The sequence below is a fragment of the Lissotriton vulgaris genome, chromosome 3_1, assembly GCF_964263255.1.
Source record: "Lissotriton vulgaris chromosome 3_1, aLisVul1.2, whole genome shotgun sequence".
Classification (NCBI taxonomy): domain Eukaryota; kingdom Metazoa; phylum Chordata; class Amphibia; order Caudata; family Salamandridae; genus Lissotriton; species Lissotriton vulgaris.
Window position 1 is genome coordinate 670825074 of NC_141689.1, and position 20271 is coordinate 670845344.

Here is a 20271-nt window from a genome sequence, read left to right on the forward strand (position 1 = left end):
CTCCGCCGACAAAGTGGAAGGCTGGGGTTGTAGAAGGCCATGATTACAAGATTCAAGATCGGTTATAGGGACTTCTTTAATGTCCTGGTCCAGTGCTTTGGTATGTCAGATTGTATTGGTTGGTATCTGACTTGCGAGTCAATATTAAACAGTTTAAGGTGGTGGTCAGACCAGTCAATGGGAGAAACCACTTTCAGAGAGATAAGCTCATTTTTGGAGATGATCGCATCCAGAGTTGCTCCTTTGATGTGAGTTGGTTCATTGCAGAGTTGTTTGAGGTTGGTTATTTCAAGCAAGTTGGAGAGGGACTGGACTGCGGTGCCTTCTGGGTTTTTCCAGTGGATATTGAGGTCCCCCAGAAACACGTCTTTCGTGTCAGTTAGGGAAAAACTTGTTATTAGGTCGGTTAGTTCTTCAGCGAAGAGGTCCCGCTCCCCCGGAGGATGGTAATGGTGTGAAATTTGATAGGCGTGGTGCCTTTGCCTGTGAGTTCAACACCCAGGTACTCAAGAGTCAGGTATTCTGTAGGTTTTAGTGGGGTAAGCTGTATCCCTACTTTGTGAATGATGGGTAGTCCACCACCCTTTTTGCTCGGTCTGTCGTGTCTGATGATGTTGTAACCTGGGGGGCGAGTATGTCTAAAATTGGGGTAGAGTGGTCATTGAGCCAGGATTCTGTGAGGAATGCGATGTCTATTTCCTGAGCGAGTAAAACTTCAGCGATGTCTGTGGCGTGTTGCACTGCTGATCTACAGTTCAGGAGCATGCAAGATAGAGGAAGGGGAGCCTCAATGTTGGTGTGTGTTGTGTGGATAGAAGTGTATTAAGCGGGAGGTCTGGGCGAGTAGACAGTTCTAGGGATTCTGTTTGTGCTGACTATAACTGGGATAGCGAAAGGAGCCGTGTTCTGGTTCATTGTGAGGTACGAGTCATTAATCTCATCTGCTTCCAGTGCCGAAATTCACCGGAGAGCTCGGCTGGGTCGATGTGCTTGATTCCTCACAGGAATGGAGAGCCGTGAGGTGCCAAGTGCGGCAATGGTAGAGGCTGTGCGTAGCTACCCCGAGTGTGTGAGCACGGTGGTTTAAACCGATTGAGAAGGTCTTGTTGTAGGTGTAGGATATCGGCAGCTACGGCGTCTTTTTTTTTCTCTCTCCGTAAGGATCTGGGGGGGGGGGGCGAGGGGGGGAAGCTCAGGGGACTTTTTGTGAATTGGAATTTTGTATTGTTGTTTGTTTGATTGTTATTTTTTTATTTTTTATTTTTTTATTGGTGTCCCACAACTAGGTCTTATGGGCAGACTTCAGTCTTTTTCCACGCCCGTCCGGTATCCGCGCCAGTTTGGGGTCAGGCATGAGCAGAAGCAGAATGGTGTTGAAGCGTTGATAGATTGCAGGCCTGACTTGCATAGACACTCCCGGAGTTAGAGCAGAATCAAGCTGAATCCGGAAAAACACTGGGGACGGGGGAGCTCCAGGCCAAATCTCGCACTTCGAGGTTCTATTGTCCTACGCCCTTAGCCAGGCATTTTCAGAGTGCCTCATTTGCACATTTGTGGTTCGATGCCAGATGTATTGTCACTCATGGGAGGAACCTGGAACGATGTGATAGACCCTGACCTAGACAGATGTCACCCCGCCAAGCCACGCTCAGGAAGTCCCGGCTGGGGCCCCTGGTAGTCTGTACCAGGGGGGAATGGGCTGGGTCGATTCATGGCGTATTTTTCATCCCATAGACACCAGCTTCACATATGTCTCCATGGCACATGGGTCCTTTTCCAGACTGGACTACATTTTCATTACTAGAGCTCACACCTCCAGTGTTGTGGCGACAGACATTCTGCCAAGAGGTTTGACGGTCCGGTCCAAATTCATCTACACATCGGCCCCTATCGGTCCGCATTTCGCTGGTGTATATCACCTTGGTATTTACATATCCCGCCCACAAAACAAATCTCCATACTGCCATGCTAGAGTACTTCTCCTTAAATACAGAATCTGCCTCAACTCTGTGGGAGGCCATTAAGCCCACCATTCGGGGGGTTTGATATTAGTTATTGCATGGCTGCCAGACGCCATAAGAAAGCAACCCTACTACAACTTGAAGCCTTGTCCTCAAAACGGAATGTGATGTTCTGGCATCGGAGGGTAATAATGCTCGCAGGCAACTGGTTCTGCTGCAGAGGCAATATCAAAGCCGCCTTCTAGATGAAGCTAAACTGGCTTGGCAGGCCACACAAAGTCGAATCTACCTATGGGGTGATAAGTCTGGGAAATTACTGCACAAGCTGGGTCAGTATGCCCTCAGACCGATAGACGTCCCAGTGATTACGTCCCCCAAAGGAGACATTTTTTCTGACCCCACCTCCGTGGCCACGATCTTTGCCAAATTCTACTGCTCCCTATACTGAACAAGAGGTCATATCAGAACCCCAGATGGAGGAATTCTTCCAGGACATTCCGCCTAGGGCATTGTCTGACACAGCTCATGACTCCATATACTAACCTATCACGCTAGAGGAGCTCACCTCAGCGGCGGCGGAAATAGCGTCTGGCAAGATGCCAGGACCCAACGGGTTCCCAAGTGAGTTCTTCAAGGCGTTTGCATCTATAATGGGGCCACACTACCTCACAACTCTAGACGAAGCCATCCAGGAAAACATCCTTCCATTGGACTGGAGACACGCGGAAATCATTGTTTTTCTTAAACCATGATGGCCCCCAGGCCTGTGTTCGGCCTACAAGCCTATATCGCTGCTCAGCATCAAGGCTAAGCTCTTAGCCAAAGTACTGGCGAATCGGTTGCTCCCGCACCTTGCAGACTTAGACCATCCTGATCAAGCCGGCTTCATGCCGCACAGGTCGACCCAACATAACATAACATCCGCAGACTCCATTGCGCCATTGCTGCTATCGACCGTCTGGAAAAGATAGCAGCCCTGCTCCTAGTAGACATGGACAAGGCATTTGATTTGGTGAGCTGGACCTATATGTTCATCTTATTGAAACACGTAAACATGATTCCTCGTCTTATTACATTGATTGGATTACTATATACCGACCTTGCGGTTTCCATGCGAGTGTCTGGAACAATCTTAGATCATTTCTTAGATCATTTCCTTATAAATCTAGGTACACGTCCGGGTTGTCCCCCCCACCTCTTTTATTTGCCTTAGCTGTTAAGCCACTCGCAGCCTGGGTGAGACGCGATGCCCTCTATAGCGGGGTGAATGGACTGTGGCCATATCTGACTGTATAGCCCTATACGCATACGACATCCTATTCTTCTTGACCGATCCCCATTGGACAGGGCCTGAATAATTCAGGTTATGCATATCTTTGGTGAGACATCGGGCCGCCACATGAATCCCACTAAGTCTCAAATATGGCCCGTCAGAGGGTCGTTGGGGAACGGGAGATGGGCCGACAGTCTGAAGCGGGTCACACAGGGCTTTACATACCTAGGCATTTTTGAATAAGTCAAACACTCTCCTGGCAAAAAAAACTTGACATAACCACGACCAAAGTTAAAGCTGAGATGAAAAAGTGGGCCTCACTCCCCCTTACACTCTACAGAAGATCGGCCATCTTCAAGATGGTATCTTTGCCGAAATTACTGTACCAATTACAATCCTATTTATACCCGATCGCCATGACCTGGTTCTGGCAAATGAATGCTGCCTTGGGCCAATTCATGTGGGTAGGTTCCACAGCTAGAGTCACCCATCAAACATGTTTGCAATCCACATACTGCAGTGGCATAAGCCACGACAGACATACACTCCTACTAGGCTGCATCGCGGCTACAGGTCTTGAATGAGTGGTGGTATGGGCCAAGGGATGTACCCCTGTATAAGATCTAATAGTGGATTTTGCGAGAACCATCCCTATATCCACTCCTTTATAGCAGATCGACCCTAAAGGGACTTCCCCCCGCTACGCGGCTGGTCAGGGCACCTTACACCGGAGACCCAGCTGTGGTGGAATCACCTACTCCCTCAGGTTGCCGACTTACAGGGGTCCAGTGGATGGGATAACATTGAAATCTCAACCTTTGGACATGTTATGAGGGGCCACACCCTGAAGTCCTTTCAAGATTTCCAGGGGGAGTTTTCTATGCACCACTCTCAATTTTATAAATATTTACAATTATGCCATGCCCTGCAGCCATACATCAGGGACCTGACAGCCCTGCCTGAGTTTAGTCCATTAGAGGGCAAGCTCCTGATGGGGGAACTGGGGGGGGGACCATAAAATTTCAAAAATTTACCAGACCCTAGTGGCAATAGGACCTATAGATGATGACTGGTTCGAGGCACTCCAGTCGCAACATGGAGCCGCAATCCCCACCGACTATGTTACATGCATTTCAAATACCTACATAGGGTGTATTACACTTGACATAGATTATGGCGGGCTGGGTTGATCGCCTCTCCCCAGTGTCTCCACTGTCATTCTGAGGACGGCACTTTCCTACATACTGTTAGGACATGCCCCACTCTCAATCGATTCTGGTGGGGGTTTCTACAAAGCTTATCCGCAGTCTTAAAATGGAATATTCCTCGATCTCCCAAACTCACGCGTCTGAGCATTGCCCAGATGAAATTGGGGGCAATCAGTATGAAATACATTTATTGTTTTGGGCCTGACACTGAAAACTGGATATTGCACAACATTGGAAAGCTGATACCCCCCTCGCATATCGACATGGGAGGGTGGTATGGATATGCCATGTAGCTAGAACGACCAGTATTCATTGCTCTTGGATGCCCTCACAAGCACACTAAAATATGGAAACAGTGGGCCACGTATAGGAACATTCCCGTGGAGACTCGCACTACAGTCATCTATAAATGAATGAAGTGGTAACATGCCGTTAAAGATCTGTCACCATACACCTGTAACAGTGACGCAAGTAATCAGGAGATGTATGCAAATGACGGGCCGCAGATTCGGGACTAGTTGGATGCTCTTGTTTTTGTTTATTGTGTGTAATCCTACGATACTGGATAAGATGTGGACTGTAATTTTCCTCCTATGTACAGATTTTATGATCTACAAGTCCATCGTCGTTTGGAAATCCTGTATTGACCTCCGCAAAAGTAATAAAATGTGTTCCCTCCCCACCAAAAAGGTGCCGATTTTCATTTTTCCGGGGGGGATGGGGGGGTGGGGGGGAGGCTTTCGGTAGACATCAGCTGCCCTCGCTGTCAAAGTCAGGGGCAGATGTGGTTCATATGTTTAGTACATGTCCTGCCTTATAAATCCTTAGAAGCGATTTAACAAAGTTCATGAAAACTGTTTTGAAACTTAATGTTACTCTGACCCCTTAGTTAATGCTGTTGGGCGTTCACAGCAAGAGGACTACCAGGCCCGATCATTTTTTGTGCAGGGTCGTCTCCTCTGCTAAGGCGGAGGGGGGATGCCCACTGCCCTCAGAACAGTAGAAAAGGGAAAAAATAAAATTATAATAACAAGGTTATTATAGGGTTTTTTTTTTGTCTCTGCAGGGATGGGTTAGGGCGGGGCTGGTGGCTCGGAGGAGGAGTGAACTGGGCACACTAAGTGTGCACGCCTGCTTGGCCAAACAGTCATGCACACTTTGCATGTTCCCCACCCAGGCTGCATCACTGCCTGGGTGGGGAACATGCACAGGCTCCCTGACCCAGTCTGAGCGCTGAACCACTGCGCTCAGACCGTCACACTGCTGCATGGTATCGTTGTGATTGGCTCAGGGGAGGTTTTGTGCTTTCGGAATCTTCAGCAACGAGGGAGAAGAGATGGAGGCGGCCACAGTGCGAGGAAGTGTTTTGTTTTTAAAAATATATATATCGTGTCACCCTCCCCACCCCTCCCGCTTCCCGCCAGCCGCCTCTGTTTAGTGTGTTGGTGGCCATGGCAGTGGTTCGTATCTGCATTTCTTCAACCTGGCTGGACTCTCATCCCCTGCCATTTTATCAATGGCTTACACGTCTGTTGTCAATATACAGACTTGAATATTCTTTGTATGCCCACAAAGGAAGGAAGGCCAGGAAGAAGGGGAACCGGATCTGGTCTCCTCTCCATGACTGGGTCAGGGGTCTGCAGTCAACTCAGCCGGATTAAGGGGGTGCAGATTTTAAACAAGGTCTCGCGGAGTTAGAGAGAGAATTCCGTGGCTATCATAGATCAGAAGTGCAGGACTCCCTCGGGTACAATAATGCTGCTATATCAAGGCAAGATAGAACCACCTTGTGCATATTGGCTGAATTAGCAGTCAACTCTTTTTGTACCAGCTAATTTCAGTAATATTAGTAGCATTTCTTTGCACCTTGTGTATGAATTGATTTTGTTTTCAACGTTTCAATAATGAATATTGATATTAGTATGTTGCTTAGTAATGTTTAATGCACTTTTTGCACTGTATTTGCAGAGTGGCACTTAATATGGTCTCCATAAACTATTGGCAGTGTCTTTTTATCATGAATTTAAGCGTAACTAGGCTGGGCTAAATTGTATATTTTCTGTTTGTACTTAAGGTAACTTTATTAACTTATTGGTTACTCCGCTGAGTTGTATGTATCTGTCTCAGTAAGGATATGTTTTTTTTTGTTCTTTTGGTGACTCTTATCTTGTGTTTTTATATTTATATTTAAAAAATCTGCAATATTTTTTTTTTTTTTTTTTAAAGAGAAGCAAGTAATGCAGCAATTCTAAATTTTGCAATTAAGATGGGTAATCGGCCAGTGGCAGCAATGTTAAAAATGTATCAAGGAGCGTAGCCATAGCCACTTACGGGAGTGAGCTGTGGGGGTACGCAAGAGTTGAAGGTATACAGGTGGCTGAAAATAATTTCTTAAAACATTTGCTAGGGGTCCCACAAGGGACATCAAATTTCTCCATTCATGGAGAAACTGGTTAATATATCAGCGACACTATTGGATTGCGCCCCCTGCACTTCTGGCTAAAAAGCTGGCTGAATAAAGATCTCGGTCTCACACACAAAATTTACAGGGATTTGCTGAAACTGGACCATATGTCCGCAATACCTTGGGCCAAATACCTAAAGAGCTCTTTCAACGAGCTGGGACGCCCGGATCTTTTCTTCACCCCAGAAAGCATAACTAAGGAAGATGTGGCCTTTGTAAAGGGATCCTATCTAGTGTGTCAGCAGATTAAGTGGGAGGAGCAGGAACTCCAAAAATCTGGAGTGCGTAGATACTTAATGCTTAAAACCTCCCCAGGAATCGAGTATGGCCTCTCTCAATGCACGAAAGATTCCTGCTAGTAAGGTTTATATTGGACTACTTCCACCTCTTACTGGCAGTACCTAAAGGGAGCCATAAAGGACAGGTGTTAGCACCCTGTGGCTGCTACAACCTGTCTCCACAGTATCTGCTACACTTTGTCCTCTTCTGTGATTTTTATGTGGCCCTCGCACACTGTTTTTAAAACCTCTTTTAAAAAAACTAAATTTTACACAGGCTTGCCCAGCGTTGTTTTACCTGCAACTGTTAAAACCCGATTGCATACCGTTTATTTTTGGGTTCTTAAAAAGTTCAATAAGATACAGAAAAAACCTGCACTGAAACTGATTTGGATAATAATGTACTACTATGAATGGTTTTAAAGCTGTTTTTATACTCTTATTTTACCCATGAATTTACAGAACCTGACTTGTTATGCCTACTTTTTAAAGTGTATGTTTAATTGTGTAAATGTAACTTTTATGGTTTTCATCTGGAAGCCGAATAAAGTTGAATTGAATTGAATTGAGAAGCAAGCAACTGCCAGAAGCACACAACTTCAAGGCAACATGGAAAGTCTGTAGCAAATTATTTTTGTGTGTGCACACAATTCCCTAGCTGTGCTGCTCAGTCAGCCCAATTTTTTCCCGCTCGTGACAGAAAAGTCTTCTTATGGAACATGCATCAGAAGTATTGAGTATAAATAAGGGTTAAGTAATGGATGTTAGAATTTTCACCTCACTGCTTGTGCTCGAGTACATGCTGTGCAGCAGCACTTCAGCCATGTGAGACTCCAGACACATGCAGACATGCTGTTAACAAGCACACCTTTCTCCCACTGGTAATGTATTAAACCAGCCCGACTTTAAGGGAGACTAACATTATGACGATAGTGGGTTGTACAGTGACCGTTAGTTGATCTGAATTTACGCCCTAAAACCATATTGTTTCTAATGTGTTTTTGTTTGTTTCTTTTAGATATTCAGCTTTACCACAGCGAAACCCTTGAGTTAATGCTGCGCAGATGGGCCAAACTGGAAAAGGACTTCAAAACAAAAAATGGAAGATATGACATTAGCAAAATTCCAGACATCTATGACTGCATAAAATATGATGTTCAGCATAATGGATCTTTAAAGTTGGAGAACACAATGGAATTATACAGACTTTCTAAGGCTTTAGCTGATATTGTAATCCCACAGGTAAACATGTTAACATCTAGCAGCGGTGCATTTGTTTAAATCGGTAATTTTCTTTTGTTTCAAAATGTTAATGTATTTGTAAACCTGAATTTTCCAACATACACTGTTGTTCAGATTACCATGTGTTTTTGTCTCCAGACATATGTATCCCCGAACTCTAGAAGATACAAACTTAATTATGTCCACATCTCAACCCGTCACTCTCTTTTCTCTTCCTTACACTATAAGCTTGATAGCCTCTTCATTTCTAAAACATTCTCTGCTCAACTTTGTACAATCCTCCCTAGCTCCCAATACCATTCTAGCACCAGAACACTTCTCTCCCTCTAACCACATAGTGGATTCATTTGGCTCTGTACCTGCTACCAGAGTTAACCTCTGTATACCCTATTTCACAGCACTACGATGCATTTACTTGTGTCTGAACCATACAAGCCATTTAAGCATACTATTATGCAGTTCATCCTTTAGAATAATTGACTCTTCAAATATTGATCATTTTCTTCCTTCCCCTACTTTTGCAGACCTTCTAAGAAACAAAGAAAGACTGTAAAGGAAAATGCGTGCACTTTTATATGACAGCACTTTGTCTCTGTCCGTGAAACACAACATGAGAAATAATATTCGCACATAATTAGAGGTCACGCACACAATCTGTTTGGTCGCAGTTTACGGGTTGATCTAGAACAGTGGTGATTCCCTAATCCCATAACCTACTGCATTTCTGGAAGAAGTTATTGTGTGGCATGCAGGTCACGATCTTTCTAAAGTGTCTCAGTGGGTTTTGCTCCATCTGCAGAGAGCTTCTTCTAACCTAGAAGGCTCAAGTGGCGAAGGATGTGGAGTAACCTCCAGAGCTTTGGAACCGGGTTCGAGTCTCGGTGTCAGCTCAGCATTTTGTGATTTTGGGTAAATCCCTTTAACTCCCCGTGCCTACAAAAAAATGTGTAAAGTAACTGGTGCTCAGATAAAGCGCTCAAAAAATCTTTGAGTCGAGTTGGTGCTATATAAAACCGCAACAAAAAGTTACAGTCCATACAGGTTTTAATTCAGACTGTCATTGTTTTAAGGTTGATGAAATAAGTTCTTTTGTGCAGTGGTAAACCATTATTATTGAGTGCCAAAAACCAAAGCCTTTAATAAATATGTGGTAGATAAATGTTAAGTGTATATTTGTTTACTTGTCCCACTACACAAGCTGTGTCCTTGAGCTGAATGCCAACATCCAGACACATGCAGGGCATCCAACTATATTCAGAAAGTGCTGCCTGTGTAGAGCAGTAACTTTGCAGGTGGGTGGGATGCTCTCTTGCGATCCTACAGCCCCTCAGCTGGAAATTCCTCAAATCATGGACCAGACGTAATATTTTGAGTCCAAGTCGTGACCTGTCTATCAGCGGCAGAAGGGGTCTGGGGGACCAGACTCAGCAACCCACAGAATTCTTTCCTGTTTTGCTTTCTGTTCTCCTCTTTCCTGGTCATTTCATGTCCCACCTAGCAGACATTGTTTCCTTAAAGTGGGCTTCAAGCACATCATAGATTTTTTCTTTAAAGTTACTCTTAAGCTATAATACACAGCACCGGGGGAGCAGTACAACATCTTCAAAATCTATTGACAAAGCCATTAAATTCCAAAGGCTCAGCATATTGGCGTTGCCAATGCTTTTTTATTTGCACTTTTTACATCAGGGTTCCTTTTACAGTCTACATGTCTCCTCTGTTTGCACTTCCTCCCTTTAATATTTTCTACTTTGGTCTCTCTTATTATTTGAATGCAGCCTGTCTGCAGGCCTCCCTATTCTTTCAGTATTTCTTCACTGCTTTTAACCATGCTGTATATAACTATCTGATAAGAGACTTCTACCTGCAGACTCCTTACCTTTGAATTTCCCAGTTGTCAGGCTGGATCCTGAAACTTTTGGTGAGCAATAGCTCTTGCACGCGACATCAGGTCGCTCCATTCGGCTCCGTGTGACGTTGATGGCGTCGGTAGCGTCAGTTAGGACGCCACGGTGCCTACATAGGCGCCACGAGGCGCGCAGTGTCAGTTATTTTCTTTCTGCGCCAGTTAAGCACCGATCCGGGAAGAGCTACCCCTCTGCCACTTTTTGGCAGGCTTTTTGGCAGGCTTTTTTCTCGACTTTTTTCAAAATGTTTGACTAGTTTTAAACCGTGCAGGACTTGTTCCCATACGATGTTGGTTACCGATCCCCACTGCGTTTGTCTGTGGTGTCTTGAACGCGACCACGATTCGAAATAGTGTTCAGACTGCCGAGTGATGGCTCCGAACACCTTGAGGGAGCGTACTTTGTAGTTGCTTGCGGCCCGGCAGTCGTCACCGTTGAGCAAGACTCAGAGGATGTCACGATCCCGTTCGAAGAAGAGGACGGGGATCGCTCACGGAGCCTTAAGTCCTCTTCCTCCCATACAAGGTCATCTGGACACTTGGGGAAGAGGCACAAGAAGAGCAAGAAGTCCAAGTGGTCTTCGACTTCACCTCAAGTGGCATCCGTTGTCGAAAGAGGTAAGGAGCATCGACGCTCGAGGCACGGTTCTGCGGAGTCGGGGCCAGAGTTGACTTTGCACTCCCTCCATTTCCAGGAGCTGGAGCGACTCCCGCTCAAATTAAGTATTTTTACGAGACCATGCGCTGCGTATTTGAGCAGAACAACCCCGTTGGTGAGCCCTTGGGCCCTGCAGGTTGGATGGGGCCCCATCGGGTTCGATGTCGATGGCTTCAGCCACGTTGCCGGGAGGGGCCTAAGGGATCCAATCTCTGATCCGGTTCGACACCTGTCGTACCAACGTGACCTTCCCCGGCATCGAACCCGAAGTCGGTGCCAGTGGCATTGCTGTCGGTGGGGCAAGCCCCATCCTCATCCCCGACAACACGGAACCGGAACGGCATCGTATGACGCAGATTCTGACATCGACAGAACTCAGGGGTTCTATGTTGTTCCCTGACCACATTGTGGACGTGCTAGTCTCAGGAGAGGGATAGGAGGAGTCTGGAGACCCTTTAGAGAACCAGGATGTCTCTGAAGAGACAATTGACTGGTATTGGGAACTTGGGGAAACCAGTGGTCTGGATATTTCCCCAGACTCTGGCATGCTCTCTCCACCTACAGTGGCTACGGCGGAGGGGGCGTCGTATACTGTGGTGATTAAGAGGGCATCTGAGGTCCTTGGACTGGAACTGCCCTCAGTGCAGGTCAGGGCTGATCTTCTGACCGAGGTGCTTCAACCTGGGGCTTCCACCTCTGAACCCCTTTTGCTCTTTAATGAGGCACTTACGGACATTTTACTAGGAACTTGGTCCAAGCCTAGCACAGGGGCTTTTGTGAACAAGACAATTGCACGCTGCCATTGCCCAGCACCAGGCGACCCAAAGTTCTTCAGCCAACACCCTACCTCAGAAAGTTTGGTGGTGCAGGCCTCTACTTCCCAGGGCACATTCCCTTCCGCCCCTGCGGATAGGGAATTCAAGGGACTGGACTCATTTGGGAAGAAGATGTTTTCTTCCTCCATTCTGGCATTGCGGTCGGTGAATACTGCATGCTTATTGGGCCGTTTCTCCCACTCTCTTTGGGAGACGGTTGCGCAGGTGCTGCCACAAGTCTCTGAGAAGGCACGTCTGTGCTCTCCCAGGCTGTCAAAGAGGGTAGAGATGCAGCAAAATTCACCATACTGTGTGGTTTGGATACGAACAATTCGCTGGGCAGGTCTATATCAATGACCATGGCCTTGAGGCGCCACGCCTGGCTTCGTACAACTGGCTTCTCGGGGGGGTGTCCAAGCCAATTTGAAGGACATGCCCTTTGATGGAAGCCGCCTTTTTTGGGAAAAAATAGCAGACCCGGCCCTGTTCAGGTTCAAGGACTTTCGAGCTCCAGCCAGATCCTTCGACCTCTCCTCGTGGCCAGTTTCCTTTCGCCTCTTTCGTGGCAACGGAAGAGGTTTCCAGCCGCGTCAGCCCTATCCTAGCCACCATACCGCACAGACTACCAAGAAGTGCATCGACGCGGTGTGGGAGAGTAGGGTCTGCAATCCTATGGTCCCCCCCGATTTTTGCTTTTTGCTTCACTGGTTTATGACTTCCCTGGCTGTGGGCCTGCTAATCAGACCCACAGCCTAGCTGTGCTCTCTCTAAAATTGACAACCATGTACCTTAGGGGCATACCCAATTGGATACTGAGTCACCTTATCAGTCCCTGTACAGTGTACCTTAGGTACCCAGGGCCTAGGTGTACCCAGGGCCTACCAGGGGCTGCAGCATGTATTATGTCACCCCTGGCTGGCCAGCCAAATCTGACACAACTGGCTGATCAATCAGCTGGGGCAAGGTGGTGTAATCACCCTTTGCTTTAGATATAGTATCCCTATATCTAACCCTAAAATGGACACATACCCTCCTATCAGTCACTCCTATGGCAGGCCTTATCAATCCTGAAGGCAGAGTGCTTGGAATTATGTGAGATGGTGCTCTAGCATGAGCTGAGCCTGTCTGCAGCTTTCGGAACCAAGTCCTTTAGCTGTTTCCATGATAACGCTATACCATATACTCTTAAGTGCATTATAATCCTCGCGGTTATTGCTAACTTTGGTATAGCATTATCAAAACATGTCGAGTAAGGTGTCATACGAATTGGATTACTACCCCCACGCCAATTCTGGTGACGGGGGTAGCTTTCCACCCTTCTAGAGGGACACGACATGTATGTAACTGTGAACCCCGGTTAAAGTTAACTCGAGCCTGGGCATCACAAAATGGATGCTGCCACCACAGACACAAGTCTGAGCTCCTGCTGCTGGGAGTCCTTCCAGCGGGGGAGGCTTGGACAAAGGGTTTCCTGCCTTGGGAGGTGCTAGCACCACCCCAGACAGGATTTTGTGTATTAGGTAGGACAGGGCTGAAAGGAAGGAGACATGCCTGGGGCACACAAGGTGTCCCTGTGCATACTCCGCTCTAAACCAGTTCCTGGGGCACTCCAGCCCCAGAGCTGGCGCAAGACCGGACGAAGGATAGGGGGTGTAACCACCCCCCTTCCTGGTCCCACCCAGGGGAGGGACCTAGTCGTAGTGCAGCCCCCTTTAGCTGAATAAAGGTAGGAGCTGGTCCCATTCCAGATCAGATTAATCTTGACAACTTCCACAAAGAACTCTTGACCTTCGCCCTCCTGAATATCAGAAGACTGAAGAATCTCCCCTATGGTCAGGGAGTGACCATCCTGCTCTGCAGGCACAATCAAGCTCCTGTGCGGTTTGCTGCAAGTCCTTCCTTCCTGGAACCAGACGACCCAGCTCGACGAGACCCGGACCTCCAGACTCCTCTGACCTCTACCTACATCCACAGCACAGCTGGGACCCGTGGGTGTGACGAGCAACTTGGAGACGGCCATCTTGAAGAAACCTGCACAGCGCTTCCAGCGCGACCGCCGAAGGATCCTCGAGTGAGTGCACTGGAGTCTGAGAAGCCCCACACCGACGCAGCTCCTGCATCAAAGATCAGCCCCCCAGCATCCACGTGATCTGCGTGGTACCCTTTTGCCTGGTTGCTGCTCTTCCTGTTGTCTGGTCACTTGCCGGCTGGCTGGTGACCTCTGAGACGACAACCCGAAGATTTCAACACTGCTGGTCTGGTCCCCCAGACTGGCCCTTGCTTCCTTGTAAAAGAGAAGCACCCCGGACCCTCCTGGTCCGCACCAGACGCCATCTTTGTTCCACCGCGTGGCTTGCACTTGCCAAGGCCTGTTGACCATATCGACGATCCAACACCGCCAGCAGCAGCAGACTACGTGGGACAGCTCGTGCCTCCAGCCTGGTCGTAAAGAACAGCTCCTTGTCCGCGCAGCTACAGAGAGAAGCATCCCTTCTTCCACCTGATCGCGGCGACAGTATCTGGTTCCCTCCTGGTTCCAGCACCGTCACTGGCTAGTGACCGAGACTCTGTCCCCTTCCCTTTCAGGACTTCTTCATCCTAGTTCCATCCTTGGAACCACCGGACTCCTCCATCTGGCCGCCTGCCAGCAACTACTTGTTTCAGGCTTCATCAGGATCAACGCAGCAAACCCGACACCACTTCAGCCCTATGCACCCGCAGCCTGTGAGTTAGGTAACTAAAGCTTCTAGGTGCTGAAGTCAGTGTTCACTATCCTAGTATCCAGGTTCACTGTTGTTTTTCCTCCATCCAGCCGGGTTCGTCCGGAATCCGTAACTCTTTAAACTGTAGCATCCATAGAAGTTGGTACGCATCTCGCGTGAAAGTTTCCACTCTGCACGTGAGTCCCGTGGGCCTCCTGCTCCTTACTTACCTAGATGGTAGCATAGTCCCAGCGATCCTCCAGCCTCTGGATCTCCTTACAGTATTTTCTTTCCTCGCATTCCATTGTTTCAAGTATATGGTTTGTCGTCCCCCTAGGGCACCATTGTAAATCGTGCAACTTAAACGTATTTTTCCTAAGAGTTTGTCATGTGCTTAGCCCTCTGACCTCATAAAGAGTTCAGAGGTGTATGTTATTTAATAAATACTTGTTTATTTTCATAACAACCTGTGTGGTGTCCTTTCACTTGGTATTCAAGGGGTTATATGTGGTAAAACAGCTGGCTTTACATGCCAAAAGAGTTTAGCCTAAGACTGCTTTGTCCATGCTACCATTAAGATAGCTGGTCTATAAGGTTGACTTACAACCAATCATCATAAGGGTTGTTTGGACTGATACAAGGTGATCACTAGAACTATGAACAAAAGCACACAGCAGCTGACCAGGGTTTCGCACATCAACTTTGTCTGTTTCAGAGATATTTAGTGGTGCGGCTACTCTCACAATCCGCTGCCAAGGATGTGTATCTGAGCAATAGTATATAAGAGTAGAGAGGCGCACACAATGAAGTCAGTGATACAAGAGAGTCCATGAAATGCGTAGATCTTCTGTTCTTTTTTTAAATATATTCTTTATTTTCACATACAACGGCACAGCCATCGCGTTTCATTCCCATTCGTGCCTTGGGAATTTCATCAGGGCTGCAAAAGGATATTAACATACATAAGTATTCAAAAAATCTATTGTTTAAACATACACATAAAATGGCACAAGTCCAAGCCAGTTTGCATAACAAAAAAGATTTTTTTAGGTTTCAAAAGACGCACCCATAGATCCAAACTTATTGGACAAGTTTTGCTATCTGCCAAGTGACAGGTTTTAATAATCTCCTTGTGAAAGCAGGTACACCCTCACCGGTACATTGCAATCACAAGGCCAGTTCAAGCCATAATGCTTGACCCTGGCAGTAAGCACCAAACTATGCCTATTGGAGAAATAGGCACCCGAAAAATTCAAGTGGTTATGCCATGCAAAAAGTTGAAGAAAAAGGGGTGTGTGGTCCAAGTAACCATAGTCCAAGATTTAAAAGTGAAAGACAAGATAAAGGGAGTCCCTTAGGGTGCGAAAGAACCAATGTGCAGTGGTCCAAGAGACCCTCAAGTATCCCGAAGTATGATTAAAAGATTCTAAGGCTCACCATATACTAGACAATCAAGTCCGTGCGATGATTCTCGATGAGGTTCCTCTTAGGAAGCTGATGTGGAAGAATGATCACAGTAGATCACAGTGTATTCCTAAGGTGGAAGTATAATAATATGGTTTATAGTTCGAGTCATCCCCATGGAAGCGCCAGATTCCCGATTGTAAAGATGAAAAACAAGCAAACCTGTCTATATGTCCTATGTTCATTAGGGCGATTTGTATTCAAAAGAGCCTATAACAAATTAAATGTTCCACTTATTAAAATGTGGTTCAATATAAGGAGTGCAAGAAACCTAAAGACATGACACTCCTGAACCCAGAGTGACTTTTTTTATATAAAAAATCAGGGAAAAGGGGATAAGCAAGAACAAGATTAAAGTAGTCCCTTATGGATTAATTTATAGCAACAAGGCCATATTATACCTGAAAAGTGCTTCACACTCAATTCCAAGTGGAATGGTGGTTCGAGTCCCCCGGATTGGCTGGAAAATATCACTATGAAGAGTCAAGAAGTATATTGATTCCGGACCCCTGTATATGGGAAGCGAAAAAAGTATTGAAATGTCAGCCCCATATAGGGAAATGAAATACTTGATGTCATAATCCTACATTAAGAAAAGGATTTTCCAATAGTATAAATGTCTTGGAAGAACGTATATATTTAGTTTGGAAAGCTACCAACATTCTTTCATAATGACATGTGCAATCCTCCTTCTGTTGGTTGCAGTGGATTGCATATTCCCCCTGTATGTTATAAACCCCCTTCTGTTGATGGCAATAATTTGCATTCTCCCCCCGTTTGTTAAAAGGCAATAAGTAGCTGCCAACCAGTTATGGGCAACATATAGCTAGATAATACCAGGCTTAAAGGTAGAGCATCAACGTATCGAAACAACCACTACATAAGGAAGTATAGTGGGGCAGTAGACAGGCATCTATAATTGGATCACGACATGGGTAGCCCAGCAACAAGTATTTAATATCAACCTTTACTTCCTGACAAGCGATTAGCCTCCACCCTGGATCCGCTTGCTCCCCCAGAAATCAAAAGACCCCCAACATGAAATTAGTACCTCAGGGGGGCTCCAAGGCGGAGGGGGGGTCGGTATGCTCGGGAAGATAACCGGCTTCGGTGGGGGTGAAGTTCGCGCTAGTACGCGACGGTACCTGCGGATGGCCAATTGACATGAAGTTGCCAAAAAGTCTAAGAAAACAATCAACAAGCAAGCCCAGAAGTTCCTGGCGATATCACTTACCTGTGATATGGTCTCCGTTCTCCGCCGCTCCTCCTCGTGGAATGTTGGATGCACGGAAGAATCGACGGGTGCCATATTTAAAGCGAGGCGTGTCAACACTGGGAAGTGGTCACATGATACCGGGACCAGCCTGTGACAATAACGGGGGATCCCGAGTCCAACGGGGCGGCCATCTTTAAGTGTGGCGAGAGGTGAAATATTTACTGTGTTTGTTAATGCGTCGCATTATGTCGACGATTGAAACGAATCAACAGGGTAAAATGACACTGATAATCAATTACATAAAATTAAAAAGAGGGGTCCTCTTATTCCCTATAGGGTATTTGATTATAGGGTCACCTGTGTTGGTTGATGCGGTTGTGCCTATTAAAATATATTAGAATGAGTAAAGACCAATTTTAAACACAGTGTGCCGATTCCGGGAAACGTTCACATGGAACCGAGGTCAACCCATAGTAGTTTCTGGGGATCCTATGTTTGAAAAAGGCAGTCATGTTTATATATCGAAAAAAAGTAACATAATTTCAGTTTCTAATAGTGCAAAACGTCGTGTTGAGTCGGCGTTTAAAAGAATAACAAAACTTGAAAGAAGTGACAGTAAGTTAAAATAACTTAGAGGACGGTATCCTCTTGTTCCCAAATAAATTACTAGTTGTATGATCCCTCATCATAATTAGTGCGCACATACAGATGGGGATATGTATAAATATTGGCATATTTTGTCCTGCTAAGTGAAGTCAAACCTGATATAATCCAACAGCGAAATCTAATATTGATGTATCTAAAAATAATGTGACCGAACTAGGGTACAGAGAGTGAAGTGATGTTTCCAAATATAGTCAATAGATAGAAAATGATAGGCAGAACAAAGTACCATACCAAGAATTATCCCAATGTGACAAAGTATCCCTCAAGAAAGGTCCGTTGTGTCACTGAGAGATTCACAACATAAGAGAATATCCCTAGCAAGCAGTCAAATGTATCACAGAAAAGTTGCACTGTATAGAAAATCCATGTTACAATACAGGCATTGCAATGTAAAAAAGATAGGTCTTACACATGTGGAAGGCAAGGGTAGCATGGGAGAAAACTGTTACAGCAATTTGTTTCTTACAGAGTAACATAATATACTTCCATCTATTCAATCAAGCCTTATAAACATCTCCTGCACCTGACAGAAGCAAAACCTCCAATGTAAATTACATATTCGGAATCGGGGAAATTTACACGAAGGGAGAAGTTATACCAAGAAGTAATGAAGCTCTTTATCGGTATTATGTCCCCTTTGTGTTGCCCGCAAGCGGCAAATCCATTTGGCTTCCCTCTGCCTAACCGCTAATTCTCGGTCACCCCCTCTCTTATCCTGTGGTATGTGGTCAATTCCATGGAACCAAAAGGAGGTGTCGTTTGGATGTTTCTCGTCATAATGTGAGCTTACTGGGTAGCGTTTATCTTTGCCATTGATTGCCCTTCGGTGCTCTTGGATTCTTGATTTTAAAGGGCGGATGGTGCTCCCCACATAAATAATGTTACAACTACATCCCAATACGTAAATTACGTGTGTGGTATTGCAATTAATGAAGCTGTTTATTTTGTAATTTTTCGATGTGTTGTACATGAAGCTTGTCGTTTTGTTTAGGCCTGAGTCGCAGACAATACACGACCCGCATGTGTAAAAGCCTAAAGGTTTGGACGGGAACCATGACTCACGTGGGGTGGTTATGTAACTCTGACATAGATCATCCCTAAGGGATCTGCCTTTTCTGTATGAGATGAGTGGTCTGTTAGGTATTAGGTCCCGTAGCCCGGAGGCATTTTGCAGGATCTCCCAATGCTTCTTGAGTACATTATGGATTTTGTTACTATTGGAATTGTATTGCGTTGTGAAAGTAATGCTGCGGTCCATTTTCTTGTGTTGCGTGGAGTTAGCATGTGATGTAGTTCTTAGAGTGTCTTCCCTACATAAGTTCTTTGCTTTTTGTATGGCTGTATCAACAACCTTTTGTTTATAGCCCCTCTTAAGGAACCTGCTTTTTGCAGTGGTCAGATTTTGAGCATAGGTGTGTTCTTCGCTACAATTTCTGCGCAGTCTTACCATCTCACCGTATGGTATGTTGTCAATTACAGCGTGAGGGTGGGCACTGTCCGCATGCAGTATAGCATTACATGAGGTTTCCTTCCTATATAGGTTGCTGTGTACCACACCCTCCTTGACATATAAACAAATGTCCAAAAAGTTGATGGTTTCTTTGCTGTGTGTCATGGTCAATTTTACATTGTGTTTGTTGCTGTTAAGATATGCGTGGAATTGTAGTAAAGATTCCACCGAACCAGACCACAGTACAATGATATCGTCAATGTACCTCCCCCAGAACACGATGTGTTCAGTCCAGGGGGAGGCACATTTATTCCAAGCATGCACCCTTTCAAAATGGCCCATGAACAGGCAGGCATACGATGGTGCAGCCTTAGAACCCATAGCCGTGCAACGGGTCTGGTGATACCAGACAGAGTCATGTAGAAAGTAATTGTTGTTAAGAATAATATCAGTCATGTCCAGTATCATGTTGTTGAAGTCATGCTTGTCAGCTGGTTCCCTGTCCAAAAAAGATTGTAATGCCTCCATACCGATGTCTCTATGGATACAGGTATATAGACTTTCAACGTCAAATGTGACGAAAGAAAGTTCATCTGACCACTGAAAGTTGTTTAGCTTTGCTAGAATGTCCTTGCTGTCTTTTATATATGATGGAAGATCCATCACATATTTCTGTAACCGGAGATCCACGAATTCTGAGATTTTCTCCGTAGGAGACCCAATTCCAGAAATGATAGGGCGTCCAGGTGGGAACGCCCCACCCTTGTGGACTTTGGGCAAGATGTATATGCAGGGGAATCTTGGTTTAGTCACCCTAAGATATTTTAGTTCTTCCTCAGATAGGAGGCCAGTTTCTTTCCATTCTAGCAACTTGGCTGTTATCATACCCATTACTCCATTGATGGGATTGTGAGGAATGCGTTTGTAACAACTCGTATCGCTGAGTTGGCGATTGATTTCGGACATGT

At 45.9% G+C, this 20271-nt stretch overlaps 1 protein-coding gene across 17 annotated transcripts in view; it reads left to right on the plus strand.

The window, feature by feature from the left end:
- PPIP5K2 (diphosphoinositol pentakisphosphate kinase 2) overlaps nt 1-20271 on the plus strand; it is a 1400407-nt gene that overhangs the window by 784133 nt on the left and 596003 nt on the right. For all 17 annotated transcript variants that reach the window (XM_086960990.1, XM_086960983.1, XM_086960987.1 and 14 more), the window contains exon 19: nt 8203-8426. In XM_086960990.1, coding sequence (XP_086817116.1) covers nt 8203-8426 — 224 coding nt within the window. The remainder of the gene's footprint in view (nt 1-8202; nt 8427-20271) is intronic.